Source organism: Lipotes vexillifer, unplaced genomic scaffold (genome assembly GCF_000442215.2).
Source record: "Lipotes vexillifer unplaced genomic scaffold, Lipotes_vexillifer_v1.1 scaffold435, whole genome shotgun sequence".
Classification (NCBI taxonomy): domain Eukaryota; kingdom Metazoa; phylum Chordata; class Mammalia; order Artiodactyla; family Lipotidae; genus Lipotes; species Lipotes vexillifer.
Genome location: NW_006773141.1, coordinates 869,954 through 891,445, shown reverse-complemented (window position 1 = coordinate 891,445; position 21,492 = coordinate 869,954). Strand labels below are relative to the sequence as shown.

General features: G+C 37.5%; 1 protein-coding gene across 1 annotated transcript in view; it reads right to left on the bottom strand.

Moving 5' to 3' along the window:
- Positions 1-16,679, bottom strand: part of LOC103077592 (melanoma-associated antigen B10-like) — a 46,067-nt gene extending 29,388 nt beyond the window's left edge. Inside the window, exon 1 of the mRNA XM_007448106.1 lies at positions 16,521-16,679. Coding sequence (XP_007448168.1) covers positions 16,521-16,679 — 159 coding nt within the window. The remainder of the gene's footprint in view (positions 1-16,520) is intronic.
- Positions 16,680-21,492: the final 4,813 nt, after the last annotated feature.

Here is a 21,492-nt window from a genome sequence, read left to right as displayed (position 1 = left end):
TCTTTCCCTTAGTCAGTGTTAAAAGGCCCACTTTCCCTGAAAATTAGCAAATGATCACAGCTACATTTTTTAAGATACAGAGTCAAGTTGATATAATATAGGCAGAACACTGAGGGATATCAAGATGACATCATACCCTGGATGAAGATTATGGCCGCTACTAAATAGCATGGATATATAGTTATGTGTTTGCTCAGTAGGATCTATGAATGAGAACTGGTAGGGCAAGTTCCAAAATTACATAAATAGATAATATTTTATAATTCAGAACGTTTTATTTAGCTCATTATTGACGTCTTGGTATAGAGGCAGAGTATGATTGCTGTAGATCCTTGATGTTAGCAATCAAGATCTTAAGTTAATGCTGATCTTAAAACCATATAATTTTAGAGAGAAAATCTGAAGGAAGCCTGTCCTGAGGGCCCAGGCAGAATCCAAGACCTTATTTATTTCTGTTACCCAGCACATATTATACATGGTGCTTCTAATACCTCCCGGACCTTGCACTTTAAGTAGTTAACTTCTTCTAATGCCAAACTGTAACTTATTTGCATCCTTAACCTTGAAGTCTCAAATAATCCCCAAATGTAGTGGATGTTCAATAAACATATGTTGAATGATTGAATGTGCTGAGAAATTACAGACATTTGACAGACAATAAGGAAGGCAATAATTTAGGCTAAATGTTTTGCTCCCAGATTTAACTTGAACTCCACTCAATAGTAATAGTTTCTTGATAGGAGAAAGCTGAATTGTGAAGAAGGACTAACCATCTCCCCACAATTATGATATAAATCATAAGAGCAGTAGCTCTGGAATCAGACCGCCTGGGTGCAAATCTTAACTCCACCAGTTCATTCTTGTGTGACACTAGTTAGGATACTTAAGTTTTTTGTGTTCCAATCACCTCATCTTTTACATGAGGATAATACTATCCACCTCAGATTTGTTGAGAATATAAACAGTAACATATGTAGAGTACGAACTTAGAAAAGTGCATGGCAAATTGAAGCACTCGATAAATGTTTGTTTTTATTACTTTGTGTTCTCTTTCAAGGTGATTCCTCTGACATACCTAAGTCATTCTTACTCCTCAGGTATAGAATTGCCAAGGGATGACACGATAGGAACAATGCTGCTACTAGAAGACACAGTCTTTTCTGCTGGAAAGAAGGGAGGTCCCGAATTAATTGCAACTACCCACACTGCAATTTGAAGTGGTTAATCGTTGAGCAAACCGTTTCTCCTTTAGCAGGCTAGGCTTCCTGTTTCACATTAATTCTCCTGTCCCTAAACTTTGGAAGAGGGAAGAAATTGAGGACCACACAGTCTAGTGATAAACAATACAGCGTTTCTACCAAAATTTTACACACTTATTAATTAAAAATCTCTTGATATTTGGAGAACCAATTTGGACCTTGAATTAAAGAACACTCTTGAAACTACAGAAAGTGAAATAGATACAAACTTATCTCCTCGATGAGTTAAAAGTACCAAAGGCAGATTGTGTCTTTTTCCTTTGTGCTGTCTGCCAAAGCAAAGTGTACTCAGCTATTTAACATTAGATATGTTCAATCTAAAATATTGTGGTATTTGATCTAAAAAGGCCTCCCAAATTATTGTCCTCCTAGTCATCAGCTGCGAACAGTTGAAAATCACTTAGCGGTATTTGCTGCTGAACTGTACGGAGAAGTTCCAATTAATCTGATCTGCTGAAGAGCACCCAACTCAAAATCAAATCACCAACTTGATGTAAATGATAATAAACAAGACTCCCATTTTTATTTTATTAAGTATATCTGGATTTACTTGTATAAGTATAATATGAAGTTTAAAAATTAACATATATACATATTGGTTTTCTCTTTTTATGAAAATTCATGGCAAGAAAATCACAACTAGAATTAGACTGAAACACCATTTTCATTTATAAAGAAGTGAAATGGTACAGAAATTGGCTTACTCTTTGGCTTCTTGAAACATTTCTGCATTATCAAAAAAGTTACTGATGCAATTTCACAATGTTTTTCAGAAATTTTTAAGATATACCCAAACGAAATTACTTCCTATATACTGTACCTCATATCTAACCTATATGTTTCATATCAATAAAAAGGACTTTTCATTGATTGTTATTAGATATACACATTAACCTGTTCCCGGGCTTAAATAAAATAATGTTTAGCTCATTTTTTCTGTGCTTCTAATTTTTGCAAAGTAGAATATAGGAATTTACATATAGCTAAGCTACGAAAACTAATAGCGGATTTAACTATAAAAGTTGTTATTTAGTCAGATGGAAAAATCTGAAGACAAGTAGATCTCTTCCTATCAGAGCTTCCACCTATGCAGAGTGCCCAAACTGGAACAGAAGTTACGGATAAGAAGTAGGAAAATGGACACAGCAATATCAAATATTTACCAAGCATTCATTTTTGCATTTTGCATGTGCTAGCTCATTTAATTGTTCCAAAAATCCTTAGACTTATGCAATTTAAATCCCTAAACTAAGGTTGTGCGATTTAGCAAAGCGTAGGATGCCCAGTTGAATATGAATTTAAGATACACAACAAACCAATTTTTCATGTAAATGTGTCCCAAGTATTCCATTGGATACACTTATACTGAAACAATTGTTTGTTGTTTATCTGAAGTTCAAATTCAACTGCACGTCCTATATTTTATCTGAAAACCCTATCCTAAAGGCAGGTGAATTTTACAGATGATAAAATTGAGACATATACACATGAACTTTGTAGAAGACAAAACAGACACATACGGTTCGAATGTAACATAGTAGCAGTACAATTTGAGGTCTATCCATCTCCAAGACCCAAAATATATATGTAAAGTATAGGTGAAAGTTCACCTCCTGACTTTTTTGAGGGGTTTCTTTCGTCCATGATCATGAAAGTTAATCATCCCTGTTTAAATTCCCAGAAGTTTCAGGCCCATCATGTGATCTTATGACATGCTTTAAGATAACTTCTCGTGAAGCATGAAAAGTCTCACGTTTTCAGGTTCAAAATATGACTGTGGAGTCCTGAGGCACAACCCCTTCCAAATGTGCCTACCATCTTAACTCATCTGGTATAAAATAGTAGCATCATATTCAAAGGCATTCTAGGTGATTTACTCTTTTGAATAAAAATGGAGGAAAGTGGAGAGATTTGCAAAGCTAAAGACAAGTTAGAAACAGTCTCTTACTTGAGATATGTTGTTGGCAGAGGGTACAAAGACATTCAGTATTGAGGTAGGATTTGTCATTATAGTTGAGATCAGAGACCATTAAGGTAGGCCTCATAGAACCTCAGAAGAGAGGGTATGCCGAGTTTGAAGAGGTCTGGACTCTACCAGACCTAGGAAACAAAACAACTCCACTTCTTAGCCTCCATTTATCACTGTTTCTTGACTTAAGTGTTCCTAAGAATCTTGTAGGGAGCTTCTTTAAAATGCAGACTCTTGGGCAGTAAAACCAAAGGCTCTAACTGAATAGGCCAGAGGTGAGGCCAAGGCATGTATATTTTAACAAGCTTTCTAGGTGATTCTGATGTGGGTGGTCCACAGAACAATCTTCAGGAACGGCACTGTATGCCCAGGAGATAATTTTCAAGAGGAATAAACCCCTATACTTAGATTTCACTACCAATATTGATTCATTCCATAGGCAGAACTAGTAACTTTCTCATCTTGACTACGGTAGTAGGTCTGATCAAATTACTTCTCAGCCACTGTAAGTGCTCTTTATCAGTGATCTCTCCAATTGATTCTCAAAAGTAGATCAATGAACCAGCAGTAATAGAATCAAATTAAGGAATTATTTAAAATATAGGTTCATCGATGTTGAGATATAATTTTAAACATATGATAGTCCAATATTAATGCCAGAAGAAAATTTGTAATTAACTGAGAAGGAATAAAAAATGTTCAATTTTCCAATCATTGTTGTGGCTCTGATGTTAAGGCAGGGTGGCTTTTAATAAGCAGAGTCTTCAATATGACCTCTTTTTGTTTCTCGACTTTGCAGATCACTGAGTTGCATACCAAAGATACGTTGTAAGGCAGTTGATCATCCTAAATAAAAATAATGTTTGCCGTACAGCCCAAGATGAGAACAAGGTGGATCATGATCACTTAGGAATATCAGATGTTTCAAAACACAGATGCTTCTGTGGTAAGGTTTTCTCTACTCTCTTTCTTCTAGAATATTGTATGTTATTAGCAGTTTGAATGGAAGATGGAAAAACTGTTAGAAGGCTTAGGATATTATTGACACTTTGGTGATCACAAATATATATATTGTGCCTTTCTCTCTAAGTCAGTTTTTAAAAGGACCTTACCTGATTCTCACATGGCACGCCCATAAAATTCATTGTACGGACCAAGTGGCCTTGATTTTAATTAACTTTTTCTCAGTAACCATTGACAGATGTTCCCTAGTAGTCTTAACTGCAGGCCACACATGCAGACCTACTGAATTAGAGCCTAGGAATCATCTACTCACTGCATACTCTCCTCCCTTTAAGTCCTCTGATTCCTGAGGAATTGAACCACACTAAATATGAATAACATGCTGTGATTTCAAATACTTTACGTACAGAAATGCTGCAGTCAAAGTGTCTCTTTCTCTCAAATAATAGATACTAAAAAGCAACCTCCTAAGTGCCAGTGCACTGTGTTAGTTTTCTATTGTTCTGTACCAAAAATACCATAAATCTAGCAGCTTAAACACCAATCTATTATCTCACAGTTTCTATAGGTTCAGAAGTTGAGCTAGCATGAGTGGATTCTCTGCTCATAATCTCACAAGGCTGCGATCAAGATGTCAGCACTCTCATCTGGAGCTTGGGATTCTCTTCCAAGTTCATTCAGGTTGTTAGCAGAATTTACTTCCTTGTGGTTGTAGGACTGAAGTCCCCATTTCCTCATTGGCTATCATCTGTGGCTACTCTCAGCTCCTAGAAGCCTCCCACATTCTTTGCCATGTAGCCCCCTTCATCTTCAATGTCAGTAACAGAGACCTTCCCTCTCATTGAATCCTTCACACTTCCAATCTCTTGCATTAGGAAGAGTTCAGGACCTTTTAAGGGCTCATCTGATTAGGTCTGAACCACCCAGGATGATTTCCCTATTTTTTTTTTGATTTCCCTATTTTAACATCAACTAATTTAAGATCTTAATGACATCTGCAAAATTCCTTTTGCCATGAAATTTAACATAACCATGGTAGTAATATCTCATTATATTCACAGGTCCCACAAACACTCAAAGGCAGAGGATCTCATAGGAGTGGGCAAAGAACATTGAGAGACACCTTAGCATCCTACTTATCACATCCATCTTATACTTCCTAGCTGAATGTGTGAAGCTTTAAAAGACTGAAATATTTTGTTGTTTATCTTTGCACAGTGCTGCAAAGTGCACTGAGTTGGCAGCCCTGTTTCACAGAGATCAAGATGAGAATTTCTGGGATTGTAGTGCCATACTGTCTCATGAGGCTGTTTATCAGCTTTCTTTCACAACCAGAATACCAACTTTTAGCATGAGAGAAATGCCATAGACAGAATTTGCATAATCTTTGACAGTATACAAAGTACATTCAAGCATACTTTCTTCATGTCCTCTTTACAGCAATCATGTTGGTTCCATTTATAAACAAGGCACTGAGATCCAATGATGTCATACAATGTCACAGAAAAGTAAGTAGAATGGGGCCATAGACATACAGCATTCCGTATAGAAAGTCACAGCCCCCTGTTCTCTATTCTTCACAGCCAAGTTGGCACTATAGAGAGGATTCAATATAATACGCAGGACAATTTAGAAGAAAATGAAGTAAAATTGAATATTTTACATGCTTTCTGAATGGTACATTTCTCTGTTCCAACATCCCAGAATCAAAATATGTTTTACTATTTTAATTTTACTTTTAATTTTCTCTATTATCTGTGCCCTCAAATTAGAACTTTAGGAAGCTCTTAAAGCCTACAGAATTTTAAATGATTAAAACATGTAAGGGACAATCTTTCCCAGTGTGTATGTCTTTAAACTGGATCCCAGACTTGAAGGTTAGCTTGTAGATATTAGATATTGAATGAGAAAATTGTGTTCATGAGTGTGCATATATGCACGCACAGATGATCTTAGCTGGAGGGGGATGTTGAGGAAAACCAAATGCCTGAAATTACATCACTGATCTGCCTGCTCTGTTTATGTTATGTTATGTTAACTTAAAAAAGTTAAGGAAGGGACTTCCCTGGTGGTGCAGTGGTTAAGAATCCGCGTGCCAATGCAGGGGAAACGGGTTCGATCCCTGGTCCGGAAAGATCCCACGTGCCGCAGAGCAACTAAGCCTGTGCACCACAACTACTGAAGCCAGCGTGCCCTAGAGCCCACGTGCCACAACTACTGAGCCCATGCGCTGGAAGTACTGAAGTCTACGCACTCTAGGGCCCGCATACCACAACTACTGAGCCCGTGTGCTGCAACTACTGAAGCCCGTGTGCCTAGAACCCACGCTGTGCAACAAGAGAAGCCACCGCAATGAGAAGCCCATGCACTGCAACAAAGAGTAGCCCCCACCTGCCGCAACTAGAGAAAGCTCACGAGCAGCAACGAAGACACAACGCAGTCAAAAAAAAATTTTTTTAATAAAAAATTTTAAAAAAGTTAAGGAAGACTCTATTAACTATCCAATACAACTTCCAAAGATGAAGGAAATGTTCTTCTCTGTCTACTCTAGTAGCCACTAGCCACATGTGGTTATTGAACACTTGAATGTGGCTAGTGTGACTGAAGAACTGAACTTTTAAATTTATTTAACTTTAATTAAATAGCCACATGTACCTAGTGTTTACCATATTGGACAGTGAAGATCTAGGTCCAAAGGTCAATTAACAAACCAGGTGGAGACAGAGCCTTTTAAAGATAGTTATGTTTACATATTTATAATCTTTTCTTGAATACAAAGGATTCTAAGTGATTCCAGACGATCAATGAAGAATCTTAGTTTGGAAATCTAAAAATCTTACATATATTCCAGACCAAATATTCCTGAAGTATGGTCCCCAGATCAGCAGCATCAGCATCACCTAGGAACTTGTTAGAAATATAATTTATCAAGCCCTGCCCCAATCTTAAATCAGATACTCAAAGCTTGGGGTCTAGCAATCTGCATTTAATAAGACCTCCAGGTGATTCTAATGCACTTTTGAAAATCTCTGTTGTGGAGCAACAACAGTATACTAAATAACTGATTAATTAATTAACACAATAAGTTATTTTCTTTATTATTTAATAGTTCAGTAAATAATTATGTAACACTTCAAAAAATTCTTTTGGATATCAATGACAATGGCACATATTTATTTTATGATTCTCCTTAAAATAAAATGAAAAAGCCAAGAAGGCACATCTTCTTTAGCTGATGGATGACTTATTCTATTGGCATTATTTCCTGGGCTTCTAATGGCTGTCCCAGTGAGAAGAGTTCTTGTCAGATATTTTGTCATACAAAATGCTGCAGCAGCTTTGAGACTCCTGCCAATGAGGGTTTTTAAAGGTGCATTGCAGTTATGGGGGTAGAAAAAAGGTCTCTAAGGAATCATTCAGTTTTAAGCCAAATGTGTCTGAAATTATTCAATATCAGAGAAGCTACGTGACAATTTTTCAACTAATCAGTCATTTTTATGTCTAACACATTGATAAAAGCAGTATTTCTTTTATTCTTTCTTTCCATTTTAGTCTCTTTTTTTTTTTTTTTTTCAGTATTTCTTTTATTCTTTCTTTCCATTTTATTTTTTTTTTTTTTTTTTTTTTTCCCATTCAGTAAACTGAAATGAGCCATGGTTTAAAGATCAACAACTTCTAATTTGTAAAGGGCTAGCATTTCATTACAAAGCAAAGTTTCAAAATCCATTTTGCCACTAAGAAGGGCCCCATCTCATTTTTCATTGAAAGTGGTCTTGGCTATTTCAGTTTACTTTATATTTTAATGAATCACCTTTCACTAAATGCCAGAGGGTTGAGGTAGAAAAAATATGGGATTAAAATCAGGCTGATGGGGATGTGAAATCCAAGAAGCATAACTCCTGTGTGCCCTTGAACAAGTTATTTAATTGCTCTGAGCCTTAGTTTCCTCATCTACAAAAATGGAAATAATAACACAACGTAGAGAATGATTCTGTGAATTAAAATAATAATAAATGTGAAAGTGCCTAACTTATTTTAGTTAAAAAAAGTTACCAAAGCAGATCCACAAGAAAGGAAACATTCTTATGATTAAAATGGATATTTCCTGTGAAAGAAGCCAACATATTTTAATATTATCTGGAATGTATTTTTTTAGTCTCTTGATAGTTTTCTTAATAAAAAACAATTAAACTAACATATCCCAATTCTCTATTCAACTGAAGGTTCTTATTGCTTTCAAACATTTCTTTGCAGATAATTACATTCCTGATGAAGATACTTAGTTTCAATTTCATTTGATCCTTAGTGCCTGCTTTAGTGCTTGATGGCTTATTAATCTATATTTTTATAAGCTTATGAATTAAACAATTGATAACATACTTCTTTCTATCCTATCCTTTTAGTGTCTTTTTTCCTATTTTTTCAGTTTTATTGGGGTATAATTGATAAATAGGAACTATATATATTTATGGTGTACAACTTGATGTTTTGAATACATTGTGAAATGATCACCACAGTCAAATTAATTAATATATCCATAACCTCACATAGTCACCATGTTCTTTCTTTTTTTTCTTTTTGTTTGTGGTGAGAACACTTAAGATCTACCCTCTTGGCAAATTTTGAGTGTTTAATACAGTATTGTTAACTATAGTCACCGTGTTGTATACTGTATATTTGATCTCCAGAACATATCTTGCATAACTGAAACTTTGTACCCTTTAACCAACATCTCTCTATTTCCCCCTCCCTCCTGCTCCTGGCAACCACTATTCTACTCTTTGATTCTGAGTCTTAATATGTTAGATTGCACATATAAATGACATCATACAACATTTGTTTTTCTGTGTCTGGTTTATTTCACTTAGCATGATGTTCTCCATGATTTCAAACCTAAAGAAAAGTTGCAAGAAAATCCCTTTATGGCCTTCACCAGATTCATTGATTCATTTATATTTGCATTTTATCCCATTTGTTTATCATTCTCTCCTTTCATGTGCACCCCCCACCAATGCACACACAAACAAACACACACGTATTTCAGTACTTCAGTGTGTATTTCCTAAGAACAAGTATATTCTCTTATATAACCACAACACAGGAAATTTAACATTGATACATTATTACTTAAACTTCAGCTTATATGCAGATCTAGTCAATTTTTCCAATAATCCCCTTTATATATATTCCCTTTTATCACCAGTCCAGGATCCAATCCAAAATCATCCTCTGCGTTTACTTGTCATGTTTCCTTAGTCTTTTTTTATTCTGGAGAACTTCCTCAGCCTTTCTTTGTATTTCTTGACCTTGATGGTTTTGAAGAATACAAGTATTTTGTACAGTGCTTATCTGTTGTTTCTTCATGGTTAGATTCTGTTTGTACATTTTTGGCAAGAATAAAAAAATACTTCTAATTCATTCTTAATTATGTACTATAAAAAGTTACTTTACAACCATACACAAAAAGGTACAAAATTTATTAAGACTTTATTTACTCTAGGTACGAATCACATAACTGATGCCCCAGTGTCATCAGAAATAGTTTAATATGGTGGAAAGAACACAAATTCTGGAGTCAAATTGTCTGGGCTCCACAACTTTCTAATTGTATAGTCTTGACATTAAATCTCTGTACCCTGGTTGGGTTCCACATTTACAAGACAGGATGTTAATAGTACCTACCTCATTCATTTAGTGTGAGGATTTATATTTAAATCACTGAATATGGTGACTGGTATATAGTGAGGCTCAATAAAAACTTCTGGGGCTTCCCTGGTGGCACAGTGGTTGGGAGTCCGCCTGCCGATGCAGGGGACGCAGGTTCGTGCCCTGGTCCGGGAGGGTCCCGCATGCCACGGGGCGGCTGGGTCCATGAGCCATGGCCGCTGAGCCTGCGCGTCCGGAGCCTGTGCTCCACAACGGGAGAGGCCAAAACAGTGAGAGGCCCGCGTACCGCAAAAAAAACAAGTTTAATTGTTTAAGAAAAAAAAACCTTCTGATCATTGGTGCCATTAATAACATATATATCTATATATACCCAAATCTTACCATGTATATATGTTGACTTTTTAAAATATTCTTTATTTCCTGCTTTCAACAGAGAAGTATCATTTGAAAGTCCCAAAATATGTAATTAAATTACAGAGAAATGAATATATTTCGAAACATTTTCAAATCTGAAGTGATACATTTTTCTTTTGAATATTTGTATTTTGTTCTAACTTCTTCCTACTTAGAAAAATAAATTATCATTCTTTTGTTTTCTTAATGTATTTTTATAAAAATACTAACTATAGCCTCAAAACTAATAGCATTAACATACTACTGCTGATGACTTCTAACTATATGGTGAAATATTGTTTATCATTATCCCTCATTCACAATGCTCTAGCTGATTTTTGCTTTCTTAACAACACATTCTAACTTAAATGCATTTTTTCAAGTAACATTTAGAGTCACTGGTGACCTTGGTAGGATTCAAATGAGATGAATTCTTTATATTTTGAAAGGTAGCTTTATGTGAATTTTATTCACTAGTGTTTTGAAAAGTGAAAAATCTCCCCATCTGTATTGCAGAAATGGAATAAGTGAGGAAAGATTTGCTAAAGAATTCCCCGATGGCAAATAATTATTAGAATATATTATACTTCAACCCAGTCAATAGCAAGGGAAATTGGAATAGCATTATGTATCTTCAGCATGTGGTAGGATATAGTTACAAAGCCAGGAATCATGAATTCAATCATGAATTTGCATAAATGTAAATTGTGACCCAATACAGGAATATCTGTTGCTTTAAAAGATGTATGTACATCAAAATTGTGAGCCCTGATTGAGAATTAAGATCTTTCATTGATTTTTATTGTGGGTGTCAAATAGATTAAAAATTTTAGCATTCAAGAAAACTTAAAGACCCATCTGTTGTAATCCCTAAAATTTTTGATGAAGAAACTTGTGTCTGAAGGGTCAAAAATCACATAGATGGGGGCTTCCCTGGTGGCGCAGTGGTTGGGAGTTCGCCTGCCGATGCAGGGGACGTGGGTTCGTGCCCTGGTCCGGGAGGATCCCACATGCTGCGGAGCGGATAGGCCCGTCAGCCATGGGCACTGAGCCTGCGCGTCTGGAGCCTGTGCTCCACAACGGAAGAGGCCACAACAGTGAGAGGCCCGAGTACTGCAAAAAAAATAAATAAATAATAAAAAAAAATCACATATATGGGCTTCCCTGGTGGCGCAGTGGTTGAGAGTCCGCCTGCCGATGCAGGGGACGGGGGTTCGTGCCCCGGTCCGGGAGGATTCCACATGCCGCGCAGCGGCTGGGCCCATGAGCCATGGCCGCTGGGCCTGCGCGTCCAGAGCCTCTGCTCCGCAACGGGAGAGGCCACAACAGTGAGAGGCTGCGTACTGCAAAAAAAAAAAAAAAAAATCGCATAGATAAATGACGTAAATTCTAGAACTAGAACCCAACAGTTTCCCTTCTTCATCATCTTCCAATTTAATTCCAATTAAACTAAAACAAATGTATTAATTTTCTAAATTCTTCCAGGCAGAAGGGATCCACTCATTTAAAAGGACTTGGTATCTGTCATGGACTGAATTGTGTCTCTCCAAAATTCCTGTGTTGAAGCCCTAACCTCCCAATGTCATTGTATTTGGAGATAGGGCCTTTAAGGAGGTAATTAAGGTTAAATGAGGTCATAAAGATGGGACCCTAATCCAATAGGACTGGTGTCCTTATAGAAGAGGAACAGACACCAGAGAGATTTCTCTCTTGGTGGGTGCACATGCACAGAGAAAAGGACTCATGAGTAAACTGTGAGAAGGCAGCTGTCTGCAAGCAAGGAAGAGAGGTCTCACCAGAAAGGAACCCTACTGGCTCCTTGATCTTGGACTTCTAGCCTCCAGATCTTTGGGAAAATGAACTTCTGTTGTTTAAGCCACTCGGTCTGTGGTATTTTGTTATGGCAGCCCTAGCAGACTATGACACTGTCTAATGCAAGCATACAGGGTTATTAATTTTATATCAGAAAATCAGTACAAAACGTGTGGACACCAAGGGGGAAAAGTGGGCGTGGAGTGGTGGTGGTGGTGGGATGAATTGGGAGATTGGGATTGACATATATGCACTAATATGTATAAAATAGGTAACTAATAAGAAACTGCTGTATAAGAAAATAAATAAAATTAAATTTAAAAAAAAGAAAATTAGTACAGCACAAAAGGAAGAGTAGTCATTTTAACTTGGAAGAGTAATGAGTAAGAAAAACTTGAACAGAAAAGGTGATTCTTGTGGTAAGTTGTGAAAGATGAGTGGAAGTGATAGGGGCTGAACTGGAGTAGTGATACCATGTGGCATTCACACCATTTCATTTTCCTCCTGGACCACAGGAAAAATACGTTTCTCCTCCTCATAAATCTAGATATGTCATGTGATCAGTGCTGCCAAAGGGATGTGAGTGATAGTGATGTAAGACACTCCTAGACCTGACATTTGAAACAACGACTGCCATCCTCTCTCTCTCTCTCTCTCATGACTTATTGCTAATCTCAATGGACAGGATCCTATGGAGAACTCAGAAGTCGCCAGGAGACAGTGGAGCCTCAAGATGGAAAGAGCCAGGATGCCTTAGTCACAGCCTGATGGAGACCCTTTCCAGTTAGATGATCTTCAGTAGACTATGCACAAGGAGAATGCAGTATCATTGATTCTCAGGTACTTTTCCTCCTTACATTTTAATTTCTCTATAATAAGGATGCTTCTTAAAGTGATAAGGAAGCAAGGTACCATAATTTAACTGGGAGAATTCATTTTCTTCCTTGGCACTATACAAAACAATGCACCTTACAATAGATGGCAGCTTAGATTTGATAAAATGCACTAAATCTTTGTAGGTTAAGGCAATGAGATTGTGGGAATTTTATTATAGCAGGGAGCATTAATTACTCTATTAAAAGTAGAGTGGGTTCCCAGATAAAAAGAACTGTGTCAGCAGGCACCCAAGATTAAAAACAGTTTTGTTTGTTTTAGAAGCTGCAAGCAGTTAGGTCTGAGTGGAGTGTAAATTATGGAATGGCAAATGGCAGTTAACTACTACCAAGCAGAATGTGAGTGGAACTAGCAAATGCTCTGATAATTAATAATGCATTTCCTCTTGCTGGTGAACTGCATAATCAGAAATTTTTATTTGAATGATGCTTGTGGCTTTTTCAGTATGGTTTTAGTAATGGAAGCATACTTTAAGAAATATTTTGAGGGAGATAAGTCAAATAATTAGTATCAATGGGCTGCTATTTTACTTGGTCACTTATTAAGACTAGTTATATGGTATAAAATTATTTTACTGAAAATAAGGTTGGGACATATAAATATTTTATGTTAATATGGTTATTTTTGTATACTACATTTTCACATTGCAAAGTTTCTTCGTTAACTCTACATTTTTATCCTAAGATTTGCCTGGAAGAAATGTAATCTTAACAGATTTGTTGATCATTCCCTTAATACAATGTAGAACCTCAGCTGTATGCAAACTTCAGTACATAAACATCAGGAATCATAGATGCAATTCAAACTTTATCCCTCCAGGCCTTAAAAGGAGCTAATTTCACTGAAAGAAACAGCATATTTACACTTTTTTTAACCTGAGGCAACTGACCCTAACAAGGAGTTCATCATAAAATGGTAGAAGTATTGATATGCTTTCAACATCCTCTGAAAAAAATTTTTAAATGGAATTAACATGTACCTGCATAGACTGAGGAATTGTGCTTCTTTTATCACATTTGGGTTTCCCAAATGATTGTTTGCATCAATAAAAGCATGGTAAAGAGAGACTTAAAGGAGCCATTGAAACAAGAATAAGATATTCCCAGATTGATGATCTTGGGTTGATTCTATCAGTGTTCCCCCAGACTTTTGAATAATGACTTCCTTTTGTTCTCTATAGGTCTGATCCACAAAATGAAATTGTATTTTGTGTACTACATACATACCTTGGTTATGTTATCAAGTGAACAAAATAAAACTTGTCTGTGCTCTAATAACTATGCCAATCTCCAGTATAATCTAAGCTAGAGGGGTCCAAGCTGTGTCTAGAGACACAAAACAAGACAGATGGGGCTGATAGAGTCTGAGTAAGTAAGATATCAAATTCCCTGCTTTCCCAAATCAAACCAGATACATCCACTTTTATCTATTTTATGTGTTGGAACACACATGAGATTTCATTTAAAAAATTATTGTGTAAAAGCTTCTAAAGCCCATTTATATTCGAAATGTCAGTAAAGCACAATAATTAAACAGGAGGACAATGGAGTCAGTCTGCATTGAAAATCCTTGACCAGCACTTGCTAATTGCAGACACGAGAGTGAATTACACCAACTCTCTGGATCTGAATTCCCTGTAAAATGAGATTAATAATTATTTCTCATAGCATGGATTTGAGGATTAAATTAAATGATATAGGTAAAACTTTGCTACACCAAGTTAATGGCTGCCTGTCCATGACTAGACTACAATGAGATAAGAATCTTATGCCAAAATGTAATTCAGTTATATCACTAAGCACACTATTTCTTTCAGCCAGCTTTCTATTTTTCATGATATGACTTTCTCAAAGAAGGAAGCAGTGCATTGAGTTTCATTCTGGCTCAGCTCCTTATCTAACTGAGGATTGGCCTCTTGGGAGGAACTGAATTTTATTTATTTTCCAGCTTTATTGAGATATAATTGACATATAATTTGGTGTAAGTTTAAGATGTACAATGTGATGATTTGATACTTATATATTGAGAAATGATTATTACCACAGTAGGGTTAGTTAACACCTCCATCACTTCACATAATTGCCATTTCATTTTTTGGTGATAACATTAAAGATCTACTCTCTTAGCAATTTCCAAGTACTTAACTAATATAGTATTATTAACTATAGTTACCATGTTGTACATTACTGAATTTTTTGACTTTTTGTAGAGTCTTTATGCTTTTCTGTATATAAGATCATATCATATGCAAGCAGAGACAATTTTACTTCTTCCTTTCTGATCTGGATGCCTTTTATTTCTTTTTCTTGCCTAATACTCCAGCCAGGATTTCCAATAAGCGGTAACAGTGGGCACCCATGTCTTTTTCCTGATCATAGCAAGAAAGCTTTCAACCTTTCACCACTGAGTATGATGTTAGCTGTGGGCTTGTCATATACGGCCTTTATTATGTTATGTTCCTTCTATACCTGATTTGTTGAGAGTTTTTATTATGAAAGGATGTTGAATTTTGTCCAATACTTTATCTGCATCTATTGAGGTGATCATATGATTTTTATATTTCATTCTATTAATGTGATGCATCACATTTATTTATTTGCATAAGTTGAACCACCCTAATGCGTTTGGCAGAGACAGTTCTCTACCATGCAGCTCATTTTGGGTTTCTGGACATGTCAGCTGGTAATGTCCTTGGGCAGGTGGAGCTTACTAATGGGCTCTATTTGGGGGCAAGGCCATTGCCCAAGCTCTGAGGTGGGGTTGGGGTGGTGCCACTCGCTGAGAACAGTTGGATAGAACTGCTGGCTTTGTTCCCTGCCCAAGCGAGGCTGTAGGATGGGCTCCATGGTTGTCTGGGTTCTTTGGTTGGGCTTCCTAGATAATAGGGCTGGGTATACTCTTGTAGGTGGGACTATGAATTAGTTTCCCTGCACTCGGGGGGCAGCAGAACAGCCCTAAGACCTGCAGTGCTCTCTGTTCACTGACCTGAATCAAGCAAGAATATGCACTGAATTCCCCAGCCAGATGGGGACACCAGTTTTGTTCTGCAGATGGGGAAAGCCACTGGTAGTGCTCTCTGTTCAAGTAACACTGTAAGCAGGGCTGTTGAATGGGCTCTGCAGCTTCCAGTGTGCTCTGGTTAGGTTCCCTAGTCAGATGGGCTGAAGGCTGTATTCAGTCATAGGTGGGGCTACAAATTAGTTTCCCTGTCCTGGCAGAACTGACTCCAAAGTTAGCGAGGTTCTTTGCGGTCTTGACTCAACCCGACCAGTACCCCAAGTTCCTTAGCTGAATGGGGCCACTGGCTTTGCTCTGCAGAAGATCAGTTCTGTCTTCCAGACTCTCCACTTGAGTGTTGCTGGGCTACACAGCTTCCACATGTTCCGGACAGGATTTCTGGTCGGGCAGTGCTGGGAGCTACACTCAGCAGGGGTGGGGCTATGACACCTCCTCTGCCTGGGTGGGCAGGGGGCGAGGCAGATCAGGCTCCAGGGCCAGCAAGGCTCTTCCTTTGAGGACCCAAGTCAGGCATATCCGCACCCCTCCCCGTTCCTTGGTCAAACTGTCCCACTTGGCTCTGCAGATGAGCATAGCTGCTGGTTGGGACTACAACTGGGGTACTGTAGGTAGGAACTTGGTCTGCCCAGATCTAAGTGCTGGTTGTTGTGAGCTCCTCCCCGCTTCTTAGTCACAATCAGGTTCCCAGTGACCAAGCCCCGCATATTCCCCCACAATCCGCATGAAGCGAACAGAGTGGGGACTGACAAGAAGTGACCCACAGTGCTAAGAACTGTAGGCTAAGAACTGTAGGGGAGACCTCTGAGCCTACAGTTCTTGCTGACATCCAGCTTCCTTAGCCCTGTCGGTTGCTTCTTGGCAGTCCCCACTCTGCTCTTACCTCATGGGGATTGTGGGGGAATATGCGGGGCTTGGTCACTGGGCCAGCCTGCAGGAGGGACACTGAGGTCAGCATGTAACTGCTCGTCTCATCCTCTGATTGGTTCTGTCTTGGCCTCTGTGATACAGGGGGTGCTTTAGCTTCACCACTGTGTTCTAGGATTTTTTCAGTGGCGTCTTGTCCATGAATAGTTCTTAGTTGTTCTCGTTGGGAAGGGGAGCCAAGCTGGGAATGACCTATGTCACTCCAAGAATTTCTTGTTTAAAATTCATCTTAACTATTACATCCAGGCCCCAATGCAATAAATTCCAATCTACTTCTAAAATACCTTGAAGACACACTCACAGAAGATTTTTAAGAAAAGGTCATATCACTCTCAGAGGCTAAAACTCTCTAAAAACCTAGTGCCACAACCTGGGGGAAATTTCTAGTAACTCTCATGTGATGAAGCTGATCTCTGATCCCATAACCTGGAGGCTGATGCTGTTTCTTTCTACCACTGAACTGCTGAGAATAACGCTTTTGGAAGCCTTCTAAAATAGCCAACCCCAGGGACATCCCTGGTGGTCCAGTGATTAAGACTCTGTGCTTCCACTGCAGGGGGCATGGGCTCAATCCCTGGTCAGGGAACTAAGATCCCACATGGTGCGTGGTGCAGCCAAATAAATAATTTTTTTAATAAAATAAAATAGCCAACCCCAACATGTTTCATATGATTGCAATCCTTGGTCACAGGCCAAATCAAAAGTGATCCCTGTTATCTGTCTGCTTCTAGACTTGTATGCCCACTATACATTGTGCTTTTTCTCACTTGGATCTCCTTTTCGCTTTCTCTGTACCTCCAAGGCTTTTCTCTGAGCCCTCAGTTATGGAGAAAGGTACTTAACTCCTCAACCCCTCAACTGAATACACCACCCACTCACCTGCCTTTCATGAGTGAGCTACTTGAAAAACCAGCTGTTCTCTTCTCTCTTCTCATGGTGTACTGCTTATGCTCCTCTAACTAATGTATCTCAAAGAACAAAGTGTATTTGTTTGAAGACCACCTAATGTGTGTGTCATTATATCTTGTGATATTTCTGGTTCATTCTATTTTGGACACTGGTATTTAACAGTTAAGTAAATCCTTATTTTAATCAGTTCACTTGTGTTTCTAGGTCAAAATGAGTGAATAGCACAGTAAGAAATTATGGCGCCAAAATATTTTATATAAGATATGAGAATATTTGTCAGATATTCATGAAGATTCTAGGTTTACCTGTCTATCCAAATTAAACACAAGTTTTAATAATTAAACTAAATTCATGTAATTAACCTACTTATAAAATTATATAAAAAATTTAAAGATCTTACATTTAATCTTAATATGATAATTGTTGCCGACAGCATATGCTAAATTAAAATCCTTATAGGCATTAAAAGATTTTGTCAAAATAGCTTAAGTTATAAATTATAGCAAAGTCCAACCACACCAAAGTCCTCAATAAAATATAGACTTTAGATTTTAAAAAATATTGGGATTGAATTCATATTTCACTGTATATTAGATTTGTAAATTAAAACGCTTATACCCTCAATTTTGACAACAGTTTCCTCTAGTAACTTGTTGGAGATGATACCAATTTACCAGGTTATTATGAAAATTAAATGATATAAGACATGCAAGATACCTCATAGGGTGCCTGACCCAATATAGAAGAGCAAATTCAAATACAAAAATAGTGCAGCTGAATAAAAAGAGGCGGGAGGGAACTTCTAAAGTCTCTTTGAAATATGAAAGATGACCCTTCTCATAGTAACATATACTGTTAAACACTTACAGTTGACTTTGTGACTAACTGTAGTGGACACTGAAGTGCTGCCCAGATCCCCTTCAGAAAGGAAGGCTCAATTATCCCAGGTGCTGGAAGTACTGCTAATGATCGACAGCCCTCAAGCTACCAAGCCCTCTTCAGTGATTGCCTCAGCTGAAGTGAACAGCCTCAGCCAAGGTCATTCCACCATTCCACATGGCCCTCATCTTATGACTGATCTATGAGGGGGTAAAACGACTCATTCCTCTCATCCAAACTCAGGACTCCTCTGAAGATTCATCTCATCTACAGAACTCTCCATGAGCTGGCTGAGGCTTCCACTGATAGCACATTGCCGCTTAGCTTCTACCTCTGCCTAATCCCATTTCTGCATATTCCCTTCCACAGTGTTTATCCCAAGAATACTCCATAATGAACTTAATCTTCAAGTCAGAGTTAGCTTTCTGGGGAATTCAATCTGCTACTACAACACACACAACTTCTAGCTATTAACTCATCAAATTATTTTGAGGACCATTAATATCATCCCCAGAAGTAAACTGAGACATGGAGAAGTTAAGTAATTTGTCCAGTGTCATGAAACTACTACCCTGGATTTAAACCTACATTTCACACCAAATGTAGTGAACTAAGCCAGTGCTATATTCATTCTGTCTCTACTTCTCTCTCATTTAGAGCAATCGAATATCAGTGAGAATATAATAGTTAAGCTTCTCTTCTAGAGAAACCTTGTATTTCCAAGTGAGTAGTTGCGCCATAGAAAATTCCTTGGATTGAGTCTGTGGTTTGGCATAAACTAAATCAAAATACAATGTTTCTGTAAGATGAAACTATTATTGAATATGTTACATAGTTTATAAACTCATGATTAATATTTGCATTCTACTATATTAGGCCTTTCCCAGTTAGTATCAAAGTAAATCTTCAACTTTTTGAGGTTGAATTTGTTTTTAATAACCTTTTTCTCCAATTATGGTTTCTGGCCAAAATAAAATCCTTGAAGAATGTTAGAATATTACAATACAAGTTGCATTTACAGTAGTTACAAGAGGCATTAACAATCAGGTAAAAATTCTGTACTCATAAGTTTTGTGACAAATTTGTAAAGGATAGGATTCGGTTTATTTTTTAAAGTCTAAACTTTTGAGCTCTTTGCAAAGTGATATATAGACTACAAATTTCTTAACTTGTTTTCTTAGACGCTTTCTATATTCATTTCCTTTAGGCATTACAATAGTCTCCATTACCTGACCGGCTCATAATATACACACACACACACACACATATATATATATATATATATATATATTATTTTTTTTTTTTTGCAGTACGCAGGCCTCTCACTGTTGTGGCCCCTCCCGTTGCGGAGCACAGGCTCTGGACACGCAGGCTCAGCGGCCATGGCTCACGGGCCTAGCCGCTCCGCAACATGTGGGATCTTCCCAGACCCGGGCACGAACCCGTGTCCCCTGCATCGGCAAGCAGATTCTCAACCATTGCGCCACCAGGGAAGCCCGGCTCATAATATTTTTAAAACTAAACTAGTGTCGTAATTTTAAGCTGTTTTCCTGAATGACGTAGCTGACTCAGGCGCTCCTGGAAGTTTTGTTACCAAAAGACAATCAAGTTAAAAATGTTAGTTGATATTGTAGTATGTGCTTAATCACAGAGAAATATACAGTGTCTGAACCTAAAGGGGCACAGGTCCTGGCCACACAAACATGGTGAATTTAGTTCTTTAAATATTTGAGGTCAATGCTCACCATCAAAGCTTTCCTCCGTGACCTCATGGCAGGACTCTGCATTTGGGATATGGAATTCTCAGTCCAGAAAGTTTTACTATTTTTAGTCATTATATTAAAAGATGAGTGGGTTAATGGGTACTTACCCCTTTTGCCCTGTAAAGATTTCTGTTCTGAGAGTTTTAAATCTCACTGGGAGTAAAAACTGTGTTTTATTGTTTAACATTCCTCTCTACAGTTAACTCCCTGATGTGCATAGAATAGCTCCAATGTGCCAAGTGTTTAGTGTGCCTTACAAAAAAGAAATCTCTGAAATACAACAACCCTGTGAGTAAGTATTCTTCTTCTTCTTTTTTGCATGAGAAACCTGAGGCTCAAAGACGTTAATTTATATCACCTGTATGGTAAAGACATTTGATCACACCTGCCAACTTGAATTTATTACACTTTATCTTGATTTACCAAGAAAAACATGATATATATGCACTTGTGTAATGCATATGTTATCACATGTGCTGACATAAACACAAGTATTTTCTGTAGCATGTGAGCAAACACAAGCTAATCTTTGTAACCACTCCTGATATGTCCCTATGCCACATTCATAATGAACAATTTTTCCTTTCCTGAATTTTCCATACATTCTTGTACTTCCATGTTTTTGCAAATGCTACTTGCTAAGGCTTAAGGTGAGAAAAGAGTTTTCAGAAAAGGGGTTTTCAGATATAAAAGAACATAGTGAGGCTGACATAAAAGAAAAGCAGGAGAAATAGAGAATTTAGGACCTCATTTAAGACATTAAATTTTATTCCATGTGAAATTGGAAGTGACTGAAGAATTTAAGCCAAAAAAAAGAGATAATCCGATTTAAATTTTAAAATATCACTTTGATTATTAAGTGGAGAATGGATTGATGAAAGTTGGATCAAATTTAAAAGGGGGAGTAGGAAAGAGTTTTTTGGGGCATGTAAAAGTTCTCCAATAGAATTGATATTGGGTAGTAAAAAAGGATCACTATTGTAATACTCATAATTGTCAAGTTATAATAACACCATAAAGGGAAGAGCCCTGAATAAGAGAA